Source organism: Seriola dumerili, unplaced genomic scaffold (genome assembly GCF_002260705.1).
Source record: "Seriola dumerili isolate Sdu_G_001 unplaced genomic scaffold, Sdu_1.0 BDQW01000052.1, whole genome shotgun sequence".
NCBI classification, from domain to species: domain Eukaryota; kingdom Metazoa; phylum Chordata; class Actinopteri; order Carangiformes; family Carangidae; genus Seriola; species Seriola dumerili.
In genome coordinates this window covers 488,199-512,207 of record NW_019174307.1, presented here as the reverse complement: position 1 = coordinate 512,207, position 24,009 = coordinate 488,199, and the positions used below count along the sequence as shown (strand labels likewise).

Sequence of the window (24,009 nt, the reverse complement as noted above, 5' to 3'; positions counted from 1 at the left end):
CAATTTGAATCAAGGCCTTTAACTTGTAATACGGTAATTTTAAATTTCTGTTTTTACTTAAAAGTGGAGAAAGTGATTCTGATCCAATACATTTTTTGTCAAATTCAATGACTATCCGCTCGCTGTCCGCACAGGACAAGGGAAAGAAGAAGAGAAAAGGGGAGATGGGGGAAAAGGCAGTGGGCACAAGAGACGGCAAATCTGGTGCATACTAATGAATAGTGCTAATTTAAGTATTAGCAGAGGAAAGAGAAGGAGCTGTCTACCCTTCTGTCGCTGCCACACCATGTGGAGTTTTGAATTGGATTTATTGGGATTGCAGACGAGAGACTGGCAGCATTATTTAAGTGAGTGAATGGGTGGAACATCTCCCAGTAGCAGCGTGATGGCAGTGTATACGCCACAACATAATCAGAAGGCAAGAAGGCCAAGGAACAAAGATGAAAAGGTAAGAACAAAAACTGAACAAGAAGTGATGTGGTCAGGCAAGGACGAAGAGCTGTGTCAACATCAGTGTGGCTTTCCAATGGCGGAGACTACACAGTCAGAATGGGAAAGAAATTCAGCCCTGGATTAATAAGGTGGGACTGGCCTGCACCCTGAATGGCAGGCACACAGAGCGAGCCAGTAAAAACACTATGGATGTGGTGGTCCACCAGCCGACAAATGTGTTGGAGCACTTGAATCTGACTTACTGCTGCCGAGGCCCACCGGAATTTGTCCTATTAGTCCTGATGGCCAGTCCGACCACGGTGCATAGGATGCATATATTGAAATGCTGTGCTTGATAACCTTACCTTCCTTGTTAGCATAGCTACAAATCGATGGTCCTCTTCCTCTGTCTAAACAAATAACTCTCATTTTTACTCCATTGTGTTTTGGATGTTTGTGTGCATGTCATTTGTTTGGTGATGTGTTATAAGGTTTGTTTTGCTTCAGTGATGAGAAAGAGTATTCACATTCACGCGGTATCAAATGCTCTGGATTCTGCCATTGTGGTGTTGCCTTGGCAATGCACGTCCATGCTTTTTTTTTTTTGGGGGGGGGGGGGGGGGGGCTTCTGAAGAACTACTGAAGAGAGGGGTGTCTTGTTTTGCTGTTGAGTTCTCCAAAATTGCTTACTCCTCCACTAGGAAAACAGTTGCTGCACCCTGAGCCCACTGTGGACAATAATCTACAATGCTCCATGACATCAGTGACTTACAAGTGCAGTTTAAACAAATAGCATGAGATTACATGAAAACTTGCAAAACAGATTATTTTAGATCAGTCTGTCATTAGTTCCCTGTCTATGTTCTCAACTACTCTACACAATCCACATATACAGTATGTATGTATAATATAATATAATTTCTTTTTTATGCAAAAACAATCATTGTGCAGGTGCTGATAAGGAACTTACCTGTTTCACATCATAAGCAAAAAGAACATATTTCAGGTCGGGGGAGACAGCATATTTGGCCACATTGAAATTTATCTGGTGGAAACAAGAAAGACATAAAAAAGAGCAAGATAAATACATACACTATACTATGATGAAAAATATATATACGGTGTGCAAGACTGACATATACTTACAAATGTTGTGTTTGTCAGGACTATCTCTGTTTCATTTGTGAGGATGTTGAACTTGATGACGTGGCCATCACTGTTCCTGTAGATGACTTCCGAGTCTGTGTATAGAAAGAGACAGAAAGACAAAAAACATCTGTATGAAGTAAAGTGAATTTTGAAAGCAGCCACCCCCCCACCCCAGAAAAAAAATCCCTACAGAGAAAAACTTCAAAGCACAAACAGACCAAAGCAGCCATCCAGAAATCCATTTAGAATTGCACAGATGCCATTAAAAACAAATACTTTCTCAGCCTCATTGTTCCTTCAAATTGAATAACAGTACCAGCGCAGCAGACAGGCTCAACTTTGAGCGGCTGTGATGTAATGTGATTAACTGTGAGAATCAAAAGTGAGATTTCACTGCCAGACATACACAAAGGGAAGGCCTCCATTTTTCATCTTCCACGTAACACAGCATGTTGTGTATTGATGGGAAGAGCTTTGTGTGGCACAGCCAGGAAAACATCTTTTGTGCTGAGCTGGACTGGTTGGACGTAACTGCATTGTTTGTTTTGTGTCAAAGCCAAACATTCAGAAACGTAGCCCACCTCATATGTCATGGAATGGGGGATTGTCACGAACAATAATACCTTGTTGTCAACACAATAGCATGCACAAACATACTTTAAATGATGATGATGAACACATGCACTCGTGTACAGAACAGCAATTACTAACGGTGAACATAGCAATGTTTCCAACTTGTTCTAATTAAAGGTCCATATTTAACAATTTACTTTTTGTGCTTTTGTTTGAAGTGTTGATCCATAAGAAGATATAATTGTGGATTTAAGAACCAAAAACCATCTCAGTTTTACATCTCCTCTCTCAGGCTTCTCTCTGGAGCTCTAGTAACAGTAGTAACAGGTTGGGGAGCCAATCAGAAGAGAGGAGGCGCTGATCCTCTCTTCTGATTGGCTGACTGTCTGTTTTCTGAATGATCCAATAAAAATACAGCAAATTTCAGGTAAACACTCAGAGAAACCAAATCCTGCAAAGTTGGATGCTGGGTCCAGGTGAGCGGGGCTTGGGGCATGGCTGAGAGCAGTGACTGCTTTGATGTGACATCACACAGTTCCAGAAGTCCTGACAGCTGGTTTTAAGGCTCAGTTTCTGAATACAGGCAGTGTGCATTTCTCTGTGGACTGAGGCTTTGATACTTTCACAGTATTAAGATAGAACCTAGACCTGCTTTATAATCAAACAACACATGGACATCTGCCTTTAGACTATATGGACCTTTAACAATCTATATGCGTAATGTGCTGCTGACCGTAAACAGTAAAAGAGAATGAAAAATAATATATTGCTCTCTGTTTTCAGGCTGACAATTAATTTATCCACCATTCAAACAGCCATGAAAAGAGGAGACATTTTCATCACCATTGACTAACAATATTCCCTAGAGCAAGGCACATAATCCTCAACCTTTCCAGTACAACAGGTGCAGTAATTAACACAGGCTCGGGGAGAAAACACACAATAATGAATTGTCCTCTCACTTGTCTTTCACCAGTTGTCATTATGCATCAAGTTGTCAACTGTGTGTCTGAAACTAGTTTTCCTTCCAGAATTTATTTCAGAAAGTTATAGGTTGTGAAATGTAGTGCTTTTTTTCCTTTTATCAGGTGATTACAAAACAAGAGAAGACAAGTGTAAATATAGACAACAAAATAAAAAAAAATAATGATAGAAATTGCAGACGGTATCTAGTTTTTGCTACACACTACACACATAAACATACAGTATCAACATGTATACGCCTATAATTATAACCTAATTAAACAAAACAAAAAAAGAAAAAAGGAAGAAAGAGGAGCTTGTGTATGTGGTGTGTGGTGTGTGGTGTGTGGTGTGTATATGTCAGTTGATTGTGGGTAGGGTTGGGGGGCCCCAGTGGAAACGGGGGCCAGATCCGGCCATCAGTGGGGAAGCCCAGAGGCCAGGTGGCTGAGCGCTGGAGAGGGAGGCTGGGCTTTAACTGAAGAACCAAATCAGCTGTTTATTTGACAAGAAAAGAAACACATAGTCCGGATATAGCGGGATAAAAATATTTCCTCAATCCCAGAATGCATCTGGAGGGCTGCTGTCTTAGTAAATCAGGTGTTATAGACATGCAATCTGTGGCTACAAGCTGAATGAAAACTGTAATACATATTTGTTAAATATATCAAATCTGGCCCTTTTTCCATTGTTGTAAAAACAATATTATTTCAAATCAAATGAGCTAAAAATGTGATAGATAAAAACAAACAAATAAACAAATAAATAAATAAACCAACAAATAAGATAATTCTTTTTCCTTTTCATTGCCAAATATGGGTCCGTACTAATAGTGAGTCTGTACTAATCCTGCCAAACATCACTATTGTTAACCAGTGTTGACCTAGTGTGCCCGTCACAATGATAGACATCATCATATCAAACAGGCAGTGTGTGTATCACTCTATTGTCGAGGGACCACAGGCCAAAGATCGTTCCGAACGAGGGACGCACAAAGACCGCGTCAAATGAAAATGACTTGTCGTAATTCCCGATCTCGCACTTGCATTATCTCGTTTGATTATCACACTTGTTGTAGACAGTTTCACTTTCTGAAAAAATCAACACACGACAGCATGAGCTGGAGATACAAGTGTGTTTGTGTATAAACAGTAAAATAGATACAGAGAGAACAGCAGACGGATATTTCACATTCATCTCAACAGCAGATCTTAAATTAAGCTCTTTGGGCCCTTTCAACTGTGCCAATGTGCATATACTGTCTATGTTCATGAGGTTCAGTTAAATCAAGTAATTTTCCAGTTGCAGGTATTACATTAAAGGTCTATATAGTCTAAAGGCAGATGTCCATGTGTAGTTTGATTATAAAGCAGGTCTAGGTTCTATATTAATACTGTGAAAGTATCAAAGCGCAGCCTGTACAAACTGAGCCTTAAAACCAGCCGTCAGGACTTCTTGAACTTTGTGATGTCACAACAAAGCAGTCACCGCTCTCAACCAGAGATATATACTATATCTTCTTATGGGTATCAATTTCAAATAAAACACCAGAAAAGTGAAAAATATGGAATCTAACCCCTGCAACCCTTTGTTGGATTTCTTGCTGTCTTGACAGGAGTTTGATGGATCTGTCTCAGTCTGGTCTCTCAGCGTACAGTAAACAGACAGTGTTAGCCTGGTGCAGAGGCTTGAGTGTCTCCCAAAAGAGCAGAAATGCACCTTCCAGTAGCTCCAAAGTTGTCTTATTTACATATTGCGTCTCTTGGCTGGCTTGCTAATGTTAGTCGGAGGTTGTAAGAGACCTGCAGCTTCATTGTTGGTAGTTGTTATGGTCAGTACACTCCTCTATTCAATCTTGCTTCTTCTTCTTTATTCAAACTTTATACAAGTATACAACTTCCAGTGCACATTATAGATCTGTGTTGAAATGAATTCATTTTTACCAGGAAGTCCCATTGAGATAAAAAAAAAAAAACCTCTGGCCAAGTTAGCAGTCATACAACCACACCACATATTTAAATATAGCATAAAACATAAAATACCACATATATGACATGACTGTAATTTGAGCTCAGGTCTGAACAGGATGTAGACAGATAATCATTAATCTCAGTGTGAACAAGATACTGATGTTTTCAACCGAAGGCAGCTCTGAAGAGGAGTGAAGAGGAACCTGCAGAGTCGTACTGAAATAGATGCATAATGAGCTCTGTTCACTATTATCACTGCTCCTTAGTTAGACTTTCTACTACATGACAGCTGTCTTAGCTCTCCCATGTCTAAAAACCTTAATTCTTCATTCTGTTTCGACATATGATAAAAATAGAACATGTAATTAGGTAGTATGTAATGTTTTACAAGTAACTTGCCCAATACTGTACATAACTGACATATCATACTCCACTGCTGCTTTGCGGCTGAGATGTCACCATCACCAAGACATTTCTGTTCTTTCTGCCCGAGAGCCAAATCAGCTCCTTTGTTATCACCCAGACTTCCCTGCCACAGGCCTCTACTAACTCTTCAAATGCTTCTGAATGCTGCAGTTAACATTTCAGCTTCCCTCCATTGGGTCCCTGTCCATGTCAAATCACACTTTAATGTGCTTCTCATGCCTTACAAAATTTTTAAATTGGCAGGCCCCTTCATACCTGTCTGATCTCCTTAAACCTTTTATTCCATCCCCTGCTCTGCGTTCTCTGAGTACAGGGCTCCCCAGAGTTAAGAAAGACGCCTGCTGGCTGCAGGGTCTTTTCCTATCAGGCCCCCTTCATCTAAAAAAAACCCTCCCTGCTGACATCAGACTGTCTGACTCTGTGGAGGCCTTTAAATCCAAACTTAAAACTCATTTTCTTCACCTTAACTATCAATTAATTGCTATTTGTTTGATTTCCTCAGGCCTTCAGCCTCCGTCGCTCTGTTAAACCTTGTACTAACAGCATATTTTTTCCTGACAATCTCTGACTGTCTCTCCCTCTCTCTCTCTCTCTTTCTGTCTCTCTATTTTAGCCTCTCTGTCTCTTTTCACTCAGGCTCTCTGTGCTGGACCATAGGTTGTCTAGACCAGTGGTATTTAAGTATTTTTTGGGAGCATATTTATTTTACTTGAGTTTTTATATTTCTATCACCCTTCACGTTCACTCCTGCACTACATTTCCCAAATAAAATATACTTTTACTTTAAGACATTTTGTCTCGGCATCATTGTTTATAAAAAATAAAATCGGAAGAAATTCGGTTGCCCAATGATGTTGTTTCTATCAGCCTTTATGTATCTTCTGAAAAAGTCCATGACAGCAGTGGGAAAGAGGTGTATTATCTGTCTCTCTGTAAATGTCACAAGTATGTGAGAGAATACCAACAAGTAGTCCAACTTAAACAACAATACAGGTCACTTGTCACTACGTATCAGCTGCAGGCATACTGGACCTTTGTCGACATGGTAACAATAATACGACGTTTGGGAGCGTACCAGTGGTGGGCATGCCAGACATTTGTCGTTATGGTAACAATCCTAAAGATGTGGATTAAGGTTGAAAAACATTTATGGTTTGGTTCGGTTTAGGAAAACGTTTGTGGTCTTGGTTTAAACAGGTACTTTCTTCAGGTTAGAGAGGATTTGTTGTCATGGTAACAATGTTACGACCCATGGGAACGTATCAGTGGCAGGCATACCGGACAGTTGATGTCAAGGTTACAATAATAAACGCACGATTCAGATTGTGCAGCGGTGATGGATAAAAGCCACAATGTTAATGGGAAATGAACAGTGGTCTCCCTCGAACTGGCTAATCAGAGGGTCGTGGTTCGATTCCCGGCTCCCCTTGTCTGCATGTGCAAGCGTCCATGGGAAAGTAGTGAAACCTGAATCGCCCCCGGTGTGTCATCGGTGAGTGAGTGTGAGTGTGAAATAAAAATGGGTGAATGTGGCTTGTAGTGTAAAGCTATGATTGGTTGATTAGACTAGAAAAGTGCTTCTTTGTTCCCGTCATAGCTGCCTAAAGCCACGAGAGGTCGCCTACAATAAAAACATACCTGTGGGTCAAAAGAAATCTGCTGGCATGGGCTTGTTTTCTACAGGAGAAGAGCCTGGAGAACAGAGTATGAGTGTTGGTGGTTGGGTGTAAGGGTCACGTCTGGGTTACAGTAGTAATGAAGAGCTTCACAAGTAAACACAGCTGTCTTTGCCAAACCCTCGCTAATCCCAAACAGCTGGCAAGGCTACGTTTGGGTGGCGCTCCGTTTGCATCCTGAGGTTTCTCCGTCTTCCACGATAATCCACAAAGTTTCTTCTGGAGTTGTCAAATGTCTCCTTAAGTGTTACAGAAATAATTGCATGAAGGCATGACTCAGAATATATATGATATGATATCTAGAAAAACATAGTTTTCTAAGAGCAGTATCCTGTAGTCTCATACGACCCTATCTGTGGTTTTAATATGCTTTAAATAAAAAGTAGACGTAAATTCTCTGGATCTGTGTGACTTCTATCTCCCTGAAAATTTGTGACCAAATGACATTATTTTCCAAAGCATCCATATCATTTTAATTTAATGTCCAGAGGTGTTAAAGCTGAAATCAGTGCATGTCAATGAGAGGAACTCTTTCCTTTGATCTTTAAAACATCACCACAGGTCTCTGCTCTGCTCTGCACTTGTCTCCTTAAATAATGAAACATTTGTAGCTGAAAAAGAACAAGCTAAGACTCTAATGTATAAGTAATGTGCTACGTCTGTAACGCGATGAATAATGAAATACCTTGGCTTTTTTTCAACCAGGCTTAACTCTGCAGCTTAGGTAGGACCTGCGTGCATTAAGTAATGGTAGCTGTTCACTCCACATGCTACCGCTGCAGCGTGTGTGTGTGTGTGTGTGTGTGTGTGTGTGTGTGTTTTATAACACAATATTCTCCTCAAGCAAAGGTCAGATTATACCTTCATAATCTGTCATTATGTGATGCTCTTTGATGTTAGACCCTGTCAAATGATGTAATGTTGTGGCTCAAACTGTGTTTCAGTCAGAAACAAGAACTGAATTAAAAGATAACACATCATCAGTGTTTTTAGAGGAGGAGGCTGGCATGAGTCATGACCAATGAAACCTGAACTCTCAATCCTCTGAACGCTCCATGTTGAAGAGAACAGTGAGCCGTGAAAGTCAAGGTGATGTCTTTGTTTGGGAGGATCACAATCACAGTGATATGCAGCATTAGCAGGGGAGGGAGGGGCCTATAAGGGAAAAAAGCCTGTTTGATTTCATTCATTCATTTTCTACCGCTTATCCTCTAGTAGGGTCGCGGGGGGGCTGGAGCCTATCCCAGCATCCTTTCGGGCGAGAGGCGGGGTACACCCTGGACAGGTCGCCAGTCCATCGCAGGGCACACAGAGACAAACAACCATTCGCCTGTTTGATTTAAGAATCATAATTTTAATCTGAATGAATTTGGATTTTAAGTATGAAGCAGAACCGAACTGAAAAAAAATCAAAAGTCATCATAACAGTTTTAACACTTCAGTAATCGTTAGCCTCTTTAGTCTGTTGCATTCAACAGTGTAACCTCACCTGCTCTACTTTATAATATTCTCTTGTCTACAGGATCTATGGATGTGACTCCATGTACATATATTGAATTTTCATATATAAAATATATGTGCATATAAAATAAAAAATATATATCTTAAAATTATATACAAAACCAATTAGACATTGGAACAATGTCATATGTTGACATACGTATCTGTCTAGCCCACACATTTGATCAGTACGCTAATCATCAAATCTCACACACAAATATGGATGTTTATGTATGTATTCTTATATTGTAGACATATGTTACATAAATATATATCCATCCTAAAGCTTGTCAGTATATGTTGATATTATAGATACCAATTCCCAGAATGTGAAGCTAGACATGTTTGAAAGTGATGAGAATTACATTTTTATATATATATATATATATATATATATATATATATATATATATATATATATATACTCTTTTAATGCATATATAAATTAAATATATATTCTTAACATATATGGTTGCAACATGTTATACCATACAAAAACTTATCATATAAATATTTTTAATAAATGTACATATACAAATTTTACCATGGGCCTTTCATATGTGTTATAAACTTATATCTCCATAGATCCAGATGATGCATGTACTGTATGTGATAATAATATATCCCTTCATATCAGCTTTAGCTTCAGCTTTGTCACGCTGTTCTCTCTTCATGTCTGTGGCTGTCATATTACAAAGCTGCTCTGATGACACGTCATTGGCAGCTGCACTGTTAATGTGTTTTATTGTTTCAGGTCCTGTAATGCCAAACAGAGCGGAACAATCAGCCCCATGTGGCAGTTTCAGAGGAGTTGATTACACTAATGATCAAATCCCACACATGTGCGGCTCCTTGTGAACACATTTTATTTACCTCCGGTTTGAGTTCATTAAATCCGACTTGGAGCAGTCGCACAACCAAGCCTCACAGGAAAAAAAACAAAGAGAAGTTTAGGATAAGAAGCTGAAAATGTTCTGTTGCTTTGATTTAAACTGGGTTCAGACAGTGAATTTTACAGGTAGTGTGTTTGTATACAAAGGCGATAGAAAATCAGTGGAAAAATTCACACTAATCAAACATACAGAGATGAGAGGAAAAAGAAGAGAGACCGGAGGGAGATAACTGAAGTTGTTTTCAACCAGAGGAAGAAGAACACAAACATACAGGTTTATTTTTACTGGCACGCTCAGTTGATTAGAGCTTGGGCTGAATATACACAAACAGTTCAAATTACCGTTAATGACACCAGGTGAAAATTCCCTTCGCTTTTTGTCTGAAGACACATTACACAAACCAGCAGGAAACAGTTTAGCTGCTGCAACATCCACAAATGATGTAGCCGCCAACAACACCCCCCCCCCCCCCCCGCCTTTCTCTCACAGTGACAGCTCTGTCTTCAAATGTCAGCCACATGTGGACATACAGCAGTTATAATCAAAAACGTTTTTTTTTAAAGAACTTTTATGCACCTCGCTCGAGGAACAAATGTCACCGAGTGGAGCCGGCCATGACATCCACAGAGAGGTTCCTGATAGCTCCCAGCACATCACCATGATACCAAAAGGTGAGAGAAACATGTGCTGAAAAAGACAAAAAAACTGCCACTTCACCCACATTTTCAACCCTCAAATACTAATAATACCTTCAAATTCTCTTCTAGGTGAGTTTATTACAATTTTATTGCTAAACAGCCAAACACAGGACCTTTGAAGGAATAAATGAGGCTGCAGTAATGATATCTCTCTCCCAGTGTTTGTACTTAGTGAGCCATGAGCGGATTGTCATTTTCCTTTGAAAACAGCAGATTTATTTAGGTTTTTAACTGTCCAGCTCCAGAGCCTGCTGCCCACATAACTACCATGACTGTCAGGAAATAAATGATTAATTCTTCCCACTGACTGGAGGCGGCAATAAAGGGGGAAAAAAACGTATTTAGTGCTAACTATGGAAGCCACTGGCAATGTGTCACATTTCCTAATCTCATGCCTATTTTTATTTTGTCACTTGAGGGAAATGCTAATGCCACAGTAGATATGAAATGTGTGTAAAATATGCCTAAAAAAAACAGCTGACAGTGAGCCAGACCTTATCGGCCAACATCAGCAGCAGCTTCACCAGAGCAACAAACCTACTGCCAGAGTCTGCAGACTATATTATGTTCAATACCAACTTTTTCCCGCCTTACATTCAAAGCCATAGCTATTTGCAATATCTCTGCTTGGTAAATACATAGATCATATAGTTAATAAACCATGTGTAGCTTTTATAAGCTGTATAAAAGTTAGTTTACAACACACTATTATATAGTTGTAAGCAGCTAAAAACATTTATTAATGTATTTGTTAACAACTGTAACTCCTCATGTGGACATCCAAAGGCTGCTGTACAAACAAATAATAAATGACAATAAAGACAACACAGTTACAATAACATTAAATATATCTTCATGGGAAAAGCTCTGTACATGAACAAACACTTAAAGGTCCCATATAGTCTAAAGGCAGATGTCCATGTGTAGTTTGATTATAAAACAGGTCTAGGTTCTATATTAATACTGTGAAAGTATCAAAGCCTCAGTCCACAGAGAAATGCACACAGCCTGCATTCAGAAACTGAGCCTTAAAACCAGCCGTCAGGACTTCTGGAACTCTCAGCCACACCCCACGCACCAAGCCCCGCCCACCTGGACCCGCCATCCAACTTTGCAGGATTTGGTTTCTCTGAGTGTTTTACCTGAAATCTGCTATTTTTTATTGGATCACTCAGAAAACAGTCAGCCAATCAGAAGAGCGGCACAGAGCCTTCTCTCCTCTGATTGGCTCACCGACCTGTTGTTACTAGAGCTCCAGAGAGAAGACTGAGAGAGGAGATGTAAAACTACATTTAAATGGTTTTTGGTTCTTAAAACCACAATTATATCTACTTATGAATCAACACTTCAAATAAAACCCTGGAGAAGAGGAAAATTTCTCTCTCTCTAGCTGTGTCTCTGCATTATCATGTTATGTAAACCATTCATGAAATGTTTATATAATGCTTACAAATGCTAAATAGAGTAACTTAAGGTAAAGGTAAAAAGGTGTAGCTAAAGGTGTTCCCTACATGAGGACTGAGCTGAGTGAGTGTACACACACGTACATACATATACAATAAATATCTCAAATTCTTTGCTACACAGCTTTGACCAGATATCAGAGATAGAGAATTCTGTCTTGTACCACTGCACATGCACACACTCAAACATCATGTTCTCTCAGACATTTCACTGTAATGGTTCATGTACAGTATGTCATGTACAATCCAATCTAATACAGCTGTAACAGCCTATTTTCCAGACCTTGATACAAATCCACTGGCTGCAGTCTTTCAGGTACGGGGAGACATGAGATGGGTGGGTGGGGGTGGGGGTGGGGGGGTTAGAGACAGTCACAAGCAAATTTTGGCCTGACTCGAAGCCCGTCCACCTAGCAGATGAAGATGCACAGCCAATGGAGCGCAGTGTCTGGGCCAAGTGGGAACTCTCGGCACAATATAATATGCATAGCGCATACTAAATTATTTAGCCAAGGTTACGTAATGCGGGAGTGCTGCGTCTGCAGTCCCTAAGGTTCCAGCGAATGTCACAGCTGGTCAAGCTCAAAGCCGACGTGTTAAAGATAGAACACCGAGAGCTTGGTTCTGCAGATGCCGACAGTAAATATGGCAGCATGTGAGGATTGAGGCCCAGCCGCTGCTACTGCTAGAGTGTTTAATTAAAAATGGCACCTGTGATTCAGACACTTGAGTCTTCTTGTTGTTGAACAAAAGAAGACATTAATATGTTGACTGGCTTCTGTTGGGTACATGCTGTACCGTAGTACATCCAGACATCCTTATGTATTGCAAACAAACAATACAAGGTGTACTTACTATAGAGAGATATTTCTTTAGTCTGTACATACTCAAATATATATAAAATAAACATACATACATACGTACATATAATATATAATAAACATATCATAAATGTACATTTCCTTATATGAATATACAGTATGTAGATATAAATTAAAAACATATTTGTAAAAATTACATATTAAACATTAGTAATTGGAACAAGTTTCATATTGACATACAGTATATGTCCAGCCCATACAAATATGTATGTTTATGTATGTATTTTTATACTGTATACATACTGTACGTTAAATAAATATATATCTATCCCAAAGCCTGTCAGTATATGTTGATATTATAAACTGTAGAGTCCAACAGTCTGAGAGGACTTTTCCAGAATGGGAAGATAGACATGTTTAAAATTTATGAGAAATTAATAAGAAAAACATATATAAAAATATAGAATTCGTATGTATGTTGTTCTAATAAACTTGCATATATAAATTAATAATAATATAAAGATGTCTATGGAGATTAATAAGAATACATAAAAATGGTCATTATAAATGTACATTATAAATATACGGCACTTTAACATTGTCTGTTTATGCAACTATACTGTAGATGTTAAACTGTAATTTAAAAATATCTGCTTCTTCAGTTATGTATTTATTCATAATTCTGTTCCTCAAACATTATAACAACCATTACAAAAAACCATGGATTTATTCTGGATTAGATCATGGCTGATAGAGATAAATGGAGAGATACATTACATCAAGTGTCATCACACACACTTGGTGGGATTATGTTTTAGGATGTTGAAGATTTGTACTAATGCTGGTGGAAGAAAAAATAAAACCCCGAGAGGAGAGAGACTCCAAATCAGCAGAAGATGAATGATACAAGAGGTTGTTTAGAGCTGCATGACAACAACATTATACAGACAATAACCCACTCAGAGCGATGGCTGTTAATGAGCAAACACACTCACATATCTTGGGGGGGGGGGGGGGGCTGCGAGTGCATCCAAATGGGGCACCGGTAGACTATAGCCCCTCCTCTGAATCTTTCTATGGACATGAGTTTCTGCAGCACATTAAAGTGGCTGTGGAGAGTTTACATACTTCAAATCATCATCTTCATGTTAATGAAGGTAGAATTCTCTCTTCTGGGGTGCTTTGAATGTTTTAACTTCAAAGAGGCGCTGTAACCAAAACCAACCAGAATCTCAATTCCTTCATTAAACACTTGTGAGTAGTTCAGCTTTATCTTTGCAGAGGGATGGAGGAAGAGAATCAAACTTTCATATTTATTGCAATCTGTCCTGATGATCATGGCAAGAAAATTATTTCATGTTACATCAATAGTCCCGGTTTGAAAAGATCACCCAGTCCTTGTTGTTTTTCACAAAGACAAAGAGAATTCCAGGAAGAAAATTTCAATTTGATTCAACATTTAGTTTCATTTAAATTTAGCTGCATCTTCAGTGTTTCTCTGTCCTGCCCTGCCTTCAATTCTAACACCGTTTTAGGAGAATATTACCATTAATACATATAAATATCATAACTTTATCATGACAAGTTGATTATCTTTTCCTGAAAAACAAGCAGATGAGTGTGTGGTCATTTTCTCAGCTCTGAGGAGCGTCTGCAGGTCGTCTTAGCGTACTTTGACTGTAAGGCAAAAAAAGTAAGGACTGCAGGCAATTTAGACAAGCTTACAAACATTTCTATCAACTGTCTGACCTTTGCTTGACTGGATGTCGGAAGCTGGACCATCAGTAAATGTTGTTTAAAGATATTTTAGAGAGAAAATCGAACTGAAACTGAACCTGTGTATTTTATAGACTAAAACCAAATGAAACTGTATATTTTAGAGTGTAAATCAAGCTGGAAATGAGGAAGGCAAACCGTCTCGCTGTCCCCGGTGAAAATTGCGCTCTTGACTGTAAAGGCAGACCTTCTACTTGAGGGGTTTTAGTTTCCTTTTCCACCTCCTGCGTGCATTCCTTACATTCATTCAAACACCACAGACTGCATTAATGTTCACTGCTATTTCTCACTCACTGAATCCCTGCACACGTCAGTCACGAACGCCGAATGTTGCTCATCACAAGCTGCATCCAATAATCTGTGCTCTGTTGCTGTGAATCTCCAGCCGTCCTGTGACTGACACGATAAGAGCAGACGTGCGTCTTAAATTAGAGCCCCCCCTCCTCCCACCCCCCCCCCCCACCCGGCCTCTGACCACCAGAGAAAATAAACGAGTAACATTCTCTGATTAGATTAAAAGATTAGGAGATGGTGCACGACACCTCCTCCGCAACACCAAGCCTTTAGACTTCATCAATAAAGACATTTAATTAATTACTGAACCTCATTTAACAAGCCATTCTGAATCATTCTAATTGACTTGTTGGGCTTGTGTTACAATGTCCGAGGGCCATGTGCCAGTGGGGTTGAATTTTTAAGGATTGATACAGTTGAGTGCCGCTTCAATGATGTCTTTAGTGCGTGTGCAGAACAAACAGGGAAATTACCAACACACTCTCGCTCTGTATATCACATCTAATGTGCCCATTCGTTTTAATTCTTCCACCTACGCAACACGCTAATGATGACACGCTTCGTTTTTATCAGACCTGCAGATAATTTCTGAGTACAAAAAGGCGGACTGCTGCTTTCAACAGATCCCTCTTCTGTGTGCCGAGCACCTACTCCAACCCCATCAAGTTCTTGACTCTGACACTTGTGCACATATGCAAACTCAGAATGACATGCGGTGGGGAAAAAAAAGCTCTCCATCTAGCTATGCATGCACTGCTGGTTCAGGATGCGTATGCTTATGAAACACGAGATGAGGGAATATAGTTTTTTTTTTTTATCACGTCATTCTTTATCTGTATATATGTTCTCCTCTTCCTCATCGTCTCCGTCATCTAAAAACAATGTCAGCAATAAAAGCAGGTGAACAGCACACAAGCTTCTCCCGAGAATACTGTTACAGAAACCGGACCCGGTCCTTCCCCTCAAAGCGAGGGCTTCTCTACCTCGGGGGAAGCGGCGCAGGCTGCTTCAAAGGTGCCTCCCAGCCTCCCAGCCTGCACCTGGATGCTGCATTGTTCCGTGCAGTCAGCAGTTATGCCTGTAACCTGCACCTCCCCTGTGGCTCTGACAGGAACGTTTCCATTATCTCAAGGTCTTTCATCACTAGGTCACCTCACCGGCTCTAAGTGTATACAGTAACATCGCGAGCGCAGCCAAAAGCTTTGAGCTAAATGTTTAAACACGACGAGGTGCAAAACTAAGCTGGAAAAAATGTTAACTGTGACCCATCTTTAAGGTAACGAGTCACTAGAATCTATGCATTTAAATGAAACTGGCTTTTTCTAATCGAGACAAACTATTTCTAGCAGAGATGCAATAATGATTGATTTAAACGGCGGTAGGTCATTCATGTTATTCACGTTTATGTATCCATACTGTGTATATAAAGCTGCAGTGTTGTATTTTCAACCTGGGCTCATTTCAAGCTTTGGCCTCTTAAATAGAACAACACCTCCGACCTGAACAACCACACAGGTTCGTTTGTTCCCACCCTCCGATAAGACCCACAGGAATGTCTCCTTGAAATATACAGGTATATGGACCTTGGTTGTCATGGTTACACCAATAAACACATGGAGTATACTGACAGCAACATACACACCTTCATCGCCATATTTACAATAATAAACAGTCATGGCTTGATTAGGTTTGTGCACAAAAACTACTTGGTAAGGTTGAGGAAAAGAGCGTGATTTGGGTTGAAATAAGTACTTCATCACTCTTAGTCTGTATCATTAGATGATCTTTGATGTCATGGTTACAGTGATAACATGGTTAACTTTGTTGAGCGGTCATGGATAAAATCGAATCCATCAGCTGAACACTGCTCATAACACCGTGTCATATCGCAGTGTTTTGTTGACCCATCCATCCACCACAACTTCATCCTGACGTGCAGTGGCGTGGCGTGCAGTGGCGTGGCGTGGCGTGGGGAATCATTTTACACAACACTGCATCATAAAGATGAAGGACTTGTACACGTGATATATACTAATCTTCACTTTTTTACCTACTCTCTCTCTCTCTCTCTCTTTCTCGCTCTCTCTCTCACACACACACAGACACATTCACACACACACACACACACAACGCCCTAAACATCTCATTCACTTATGCAACCTCCCACCTAAATGCATAACCAGCCGTTTAATGGTCAGTACAGAATCGACAATGAATAAAAGACGCGTTCATTCACAAACTCAACCAGGAGACGTTGAAAGTCAGCTTCACGTCGTAAAGTAACAGATGTATCAAACACATGACTTACAAACTCCGTTTTATGTGCTTGTCATACACAAATACTTTGCGTACTTCCTTATCCTTTAAATGAACCTAAAACTACCGGTGTGGTTGAGTTAGCGGTTATCTCCTGTAATTTCAATGTGAATGATGTTATTAACATGATTTGGTTGGTTGTGAGGCCAGGGGGGCGGCTGGCTTCCCTTGGCATAGTCCTGACTAATCACAGTTTGGCAGTGGCATGACGATACCTTCATCTGATTGTTTTTTTTTTTTTTCCATCAAGGAATGCCAACATCGACCTGGCCTCCTTGAGACGTGACATTAGTCTATAGAGGGTTTTTATAGCTCACGCATCAGTTAGAGGGGCACTGTTTACCTCAATGAGATTCGGGGAGGAGGAGGAGGGGAGTCTAAGTGTTTTTGTTAAAATGACAACTACAGTCTGAAAAACAGGGCAAGGTTTCACATATAAGTAAGTCAATCCAAAAGTAACTCTGGTCCATCTAAACATCTGGTTATCGGTCGGCAAATGACGTCGGCAGTTGACAGATCACGTAAGAGTACGGCGCTGAGACAGAGGCAGGTCTCCAGTAAAGTTCATTTTCTCCTGATCTGTTGATCTGAAAAATGTCATTTTGACGTCAGAATGTTCTGAAGACGAGTGGCTCGTGAAAACTGGGAAACTGGGAAATGACATGAAGCGTCTCAGTCATACATCTATGGTTTCTCTACTGTCTCTGCTTAAGTCCACGAGTCTGCTAGCCTGATGCATGCTGGGAGGTTTCCTGTATTTCCTACCTTGTAGAAACTCATACCAACTATTAACTTTAGGTCGACTCCAATAAGCATTTTTAATACCTTCTTCCACTGCCAACTTCACCTAAGAAATGACAATGTGGCAAAATTCTACAATGAAAATTCTTAAAATGACAGATAGATAGATAGGACTCACTTTAATTGCTATCCTCTTTATCCTCTACCAAGCCCTACCGCATATTTGCTAAAGTGGCTGAGTGGTGTTTGAAGGTTTCTAACTTATATCTTTAATACTGTGAGGCAGTGCGTTGAAAGATGGACCGGTGTAGCTGAGTGTAGCTCACTCACTCCTCTTAGCAGTCTGTTCTGATACACATCTGCCTGATATGATCTCATATGATCATCTGATTTGCATTGCAAAGCGAGTGTCACCGACATGGTCTCAATTATTGAGTGTGTTAATCACACGCTCATTAAAAAAACAAACGTGTAGAAGGAATTAAGCCCCACAGCTTTTTCATCATCACTAATTTAAGACCCATGTTATTTTGCAGTTCTGCATTCCAGTGGTTCCAAGTGGAAGATGAAACACACCAAGTATTACAGCTAAATGCTACACCCTAACTTGCTTTCATCATGCTCCAAAACACACTGAACCAAGGCATGGTGGGAAATCTTTTCATTTGCTTTATTTACTTAGTTTAGGAATCTTTCTTTCTTAGCATGCCAGTCATATGATGATAATTCACATATACAAACAATATGCAATACATAATTGCAGACACAGGTTTTGGTTTGATATAACATACAGAGTTTTATTTGCAATATTTGACAGTCCAGTTACCTCTTTGAATTCACTTTCTCTGTCAATTTTTCCATATTAGTTTCATAAACTTAAGTTATTTAATTGTCATGAAGTTAATAATGAGGGTTGCTGCTGGAGTTGCCCTGGCCAGCCATCAAAAGGAGTCCCAGCTCCTTCAGACCTGCTTAAATGGTGTTGATTACTAATTGGACTGCACCATGTTCCTCCAGAGTTTATTTGTTTCAGTGCTTTTCCTCAGTTAATATGGTGCAGCACTATACTGACATGTTTTGTGGTTATTGTAGAGTTTGTGCTGTTAAGTTCACTTCTTTTAGGGCTTGAGTTTAGTTCTTTTATGGGCTCAGAATTATGGTTTGATGTATTTTTGTTGTTCTTTTTTGCTTTTTGTAAATAACATAGACATTATTTTTTAAAAAACGATCTGTGTCTCTCTGATCTATCAGCGCGGCCCCTGATATGTGACGATGACATCAGAGGATTTGAGGAGGTTGGAGAATGAGGTACCATTTTCCCAAGGAGTCTATATTTAAACCCTCTATGTTTAATTCATCCTCAACCTCCGTCCTTTCACACTGGCCCTGTATCTGAGATGGAACATGAAATGTGCTGAACACTTCATGCAGTGAAATGTCACAGGGTTGTGCAGGTTACAGATGGAATATGAATGTCACTCCATAATGCATTGACCCCTATGACACCCGGGGACAGCAGTGTGCAAAGTGGATCTGTATTAGAATCACACCGGAACTGGACACAACTGCCACCACAGATCCATACTAAGTTCTCCTGTGTCCTGTCCAAGGACATATTTTAGGATATTAATTATTTTTTAAGACAGTTGGAGTAAAGTTCTTAACATCAGTCCTGCTGGTTGGAGATTTCTGCACCTTTTCCCTCCTTTCACATGGAGACAATTGCTGCTGTTGAAGCACGAATCATTTATTCATGAGCCTTTAATCACTCCTCTTCTGCCTGTTGGGATTCATGTGGCTGAAGAATGTGAAGACGTCAAGTAGCAGATGTTCTGTGTTATCATACCAAGAAGGCCTCTTTCCTGGAAGTCCCATGCATGCATTTAATGTATATTAGGGCATGAACAGCTCATGGCTTCCTGCCAGTTGGTTAAAAGGGTGCTGAGATCCGATTCCCGTCGGGCAGAGAGCCAATCACATTTTACTTCTTTGCTCTCTTGAGATGTGTAATAAAGGAGTTTCATTGTTATTCAAGGGAATCTCCGCTGACACTCGCTCACCGTTTAGTTTCTGAGGTTTAGTAAAACACACACAGCCTGGTACAAGTTCAAGTACAGATAGTAAAGTCTAAGAGCTGCTGTCATTGTAATGATGGCCATTAACGACCATTCCAGCCTCAGGTTGTCAGCTGCAACATGAGAAGGTAGCCGATAGACGCCGGGCGTCAGTGAGCGGTACCTGCTGGTGGAAGCTGCAGCTCTCACGTTTGTTTTCATTCCTTCTCAAGGTTTGAACGATATTTCTGATGTAGCAGTTGCCAAGTTGAGATATTGCTGACTTCACCATAACAAAGCCTGGATTTGATTGGATGATCAGACAAGGTTGTTAAACACGTCAACGATGTAGCCACATGATCTAAAGCATTTTATTTGGAGGTGAGGTGAGGGGACCTGGACCTGAAATGACAGCAATAATTCTTCGCTGCACAGGAAAACTGTGCAAGCGCAACTACGGCAAGTGCAGTAGGTTAAAGTTGTACTAGGAAGTTGGTCTTAAACTTATGCTGGATGTTTACAGTGGTCTATGTGGGTCACAGTTTTACTGTTTGCCTTTTGTTTTCTCCAAATAAACAATAAGCATGGCTAAACTGTGGGTGTGTTTACAACCTGATCATGTGACTCCTCGTGTTTCTTGCAGACTTCTTTCTAGCAAAACTGCCAGATTCAAAGATCTCAAAGGTGACATGTTATGCACACAATGTCATTATTTCCTATAGAAATGGTAACAAAACCAATATGGAGATCATAAAAGTTAAATTAACCATAATCAATACTATATTACATCGTAATGATTGCTTTCATAATTTATTGGTATTTGTTTATTTTCTTCTTCTAGTTTATTTAGTTTATAACATCATCAAACGCTCCCTGAGCAAAAGGTCATGTTTCCAAATCGCTCGTTTTGTCAGACATACAGAGACTTTAGTTTAATAAATTATGCAAATTTGTAACCAATTAGCAACTCTGTTTATTATTAATCAACTGATTCATGAATCAGCGCTATGTTATTAGATATAAACATGTATAATGTGTATGATGTACTGCATTGCTACAATATACTGCACAAAAACTGCAATATTACTATACTACACACTATATATCAGGGGTGTCCAACATGTGGCTCGCCAGCTCCCAGTAGTTCATCCAAAGGTTAAGAGCAACTCAGTAAATCTGCTCCAAATGCAACTGGCTCAAACAGCGACAGCCATTTTGCCCGAGGCTGTCACTGCAGGGGCTGATCGCTTGTGGTTCTGGACAGTCGTAGGATTACGCACCAAAAAACTGAGCATAACTTCGTAAGATCGTAACATGTCATACGAACCGTTTCATGAGAGAATACATTGATTCAACACCAAGTCATTATTTGACAGGTGTCGGTCAAATGAGTCACTGGCATGTTTGTTTACATCAGATCAGCTGTAGGGGTCATGCAGTGATAGAAACTCTTCTGATAACAGAACAGATATAAACTCAACTTTTCCAACAAACACGGTTGCAGTGAGTTAAGCCGTGAGCTTTTTATCCTCATGTTTGTTTATGATTTGGAGAGTTAATTGGACTGAATGATCTATTTTAACTTCCTGTTCGTCATGTACCATTGGATGTACTGACAACCATCACTGATCACTGAGCGAGGAGCTTCTTCTTCTCTGGTTACTAATCAGATTTATGGAGCTTTATTTACAGCTGTGTTGTCATGTCTGTGTGTTCTGACTGAATCATGACTCAGATTTTTGTCTGATGTGAGTTTCAGATGTTTGGGCATATTGATATGTGATGACTTGTATTCATCTTGGTTTGGAGATCAGTTTGAGTGTTTTGATAGTTTATGTGAATAAATGTGACCAGTGATGTAAACCATGAGGAGCTCTCAGCAGCTTTTATCTAGACAAAGTAGCTCTCAGAGGAAAAGTGGTTGGAGACCTCTGTTATATATACTACATGTATAATAACACATGTATTCTGCTTGGTGTTCATTTTAATAGTCAGTCATACAGCATGTATTAAAGCACAACATATAGCGCAGTGCATGTAGTACAAAACGCTATACAATACTGACCTACGACGACTAAACTGTAGTATGTTGAATATAACATTGCACACTATGGCAGAACCATTACTATTGTACATTCCCATGGTCAACACTGAACAATTGAATTCTGAAGCATCTCCCTCTTCCTCACCAAACACTGCTCAATGTCTTTTGTTGTGTTATGTTGTTAATGTTGCTACTATTGTGGGTGGTATAAAATAACATGCGACGACCTTCCTATGAAATAGCCTATAGCCTCTCTGTGCACTCACGAGCTGCCTTTTCTTGTCTGAGAAAGCCAAAGGGTCCACTTCAATTCAGATTGCAACACAGCACAGCACAACCTGTCAACATGGAGTTGCATTGTATTATGCAGTATATATAAGGCAAGAAACATTTCTTTATGTTCGATATGTTTAAGGACAAGGACGAAAACCTAAACCAATTTTTCCGGTAGAGGAAATTTACCATCTTATACCTTGATCTCTAACCATCTACTCAGGAGGCAGTCAAATTATTTATAAATCTGCCTTGAGCCTGGGAATGGCAGACGGTTTTTTTCATGTAAGTGTAATTTATTCTCTTCCAAATCATTTGGCATTTGGATGCAAATTGTGTTTTACTTTAATTTGTGATGCACCCACAATTTTAAAGCCTCCTTTCTACTTTTTGGATGGAAATAAGAGAGCAAAAAGGAAAAAGAAAAACCCGGTATACTTCTCTCCACCTGCAAACAAAATGCTATGAATAGCTTTAAACCGGCCTGAACGAGCCTAAAAGGCATCAGACCTGGAGGCATGAAGTCGTTTCACAGGCAGCTAAAAAAGAGAAACGGCCTTTAGAGAAAATCTGAGGTATGTAAAGTTAAACCGTTTAACCTTAAGATGATTCATTTCTGTTTCTGGTTTTTGATGATATTCTAATAATGGCACAAACAGAGAGATGTCTGTCCATATTGTGTTTGAGATGCTTGGGTAAATAAAGTCTGGTGACGGACACAAAGCTGAGTTGTGTCAGTGTGAATGGGCTGTGACTGGTGGTTTTAACCCACAGCGGACCTGCCGCTGAGATCCGTCAGCTATCCACCTCCATCCAATACATCACTGTCTTCTCTCCACAGTCGGGTCCGAGCCAATCAATACTCTGCCTCGTTAGAGTCCCCACCAAATGCCCTTTAACAATTACACTGTGTTGTCATTAAGGCCGACGCGCTCACAGATGATATCTTCTTATCACAGCAATGTGCCAGCAGAAATGAAGACGATGGCGTACACATTAGGTGTGTTGTTAGTGCCGTCCACAACAGCAGTCCGTGAATGTGCAGACGTAGGGCTGCGCAATCTGACCAGAAGATCATATGACAAGCCTCATGATCTGAACCTCGATCTGCATCCTATTCCCGCTCTGGTTTTATTGTGAAAGCCCTGAGTGGAAGTTGTGATTCGTGTCTGCTCGCCACTATTCTTCGCCCTAAATGCTGTCTTCTGTTTATAACAACCACTCCTTTCAACCCTCTGATACGACCCACTGGAGCGTCTCCTGAAATAGAGCTCCTACGGCAGCAGATGTACCAGACGTCGGTTGCCACGGTTACAATAATAAACACATGGGCTATAATGAGAGAAGTGTACCTACCGCCATCGCTATGGTTACTATAACAATGTTCATGGCTTTGTTAAGTTTAGGCACTAAAACTACTTGGTTAGGTTTAGGAAAATATCGTGATTTGGATTAAAATAAGTGCTCCCTCAACATTACAGATCGTTGTTGTCACGGTTACAATAATAACAATGTAGTTAATTTTGTCAAATGGTCATAGATAAAACAAACAACATAGCTGTGTCCTGTCTCATATTCACTCATCCACCACAGCCTCCTCCTGACGTGGACTTTGTCTCTCTTTATACTACGTCACCGCACTTTTCCTTTACTCCTGTCATCATTACTACGACCACTAGATGTCACCTAGCAACAAAACTTAACTATGCGTCATATAACCTGCTGCACAAACAGCCTGTGGACTCATTTTTTACAGGAGGACAGTCATGTTTATGAATTGTGTCACAACCAATCTCAATTTTTTTCTTAGTTCATTTGGAGAATTTGTTTAGACAGCGCTGCTATTTATTTATGAGGTGCTATATGTAAGTATTTTAATTTGAAACTTCAGTGGCTGCTAACTAGCTAGCACCGGCTCATACCACTTCCTGTTCGGTGTTTGGTGGT

The 24,009-nt window shown here is 40.0% G+C and overlaps 1 protein-coding gene across 2 annotated transcripts in view; it reads right to left on the bottom strand.

Moving 5' to 3' along the window:
* dpp10 (dipeptidyl peptidase like 10) overlaps positions 1–24,009 on the bottom strand; it is a 236,935-nt gene that overhangs the window by 62,080 nt on the left and 150,846 nt on the right. For both annotated transcript variants that reach the window (XM_022740268.1, XM_022740269.1), the window contains exons 4-5: positions 1,579–1,673; positions 1,403–1,477 (exon numbers count right to left, since the gene is read on the bottom strand). In XM_022740268.1, the coding sequence (XP_022595989.1) occupies positions 1,403–1,477; positions 1,579–1,673 (170 nt within the window). The remainder of the gene's footprint in view (positions 1–1,402; positions 1,478–1,578; positions 1,674–24,009) is intronic.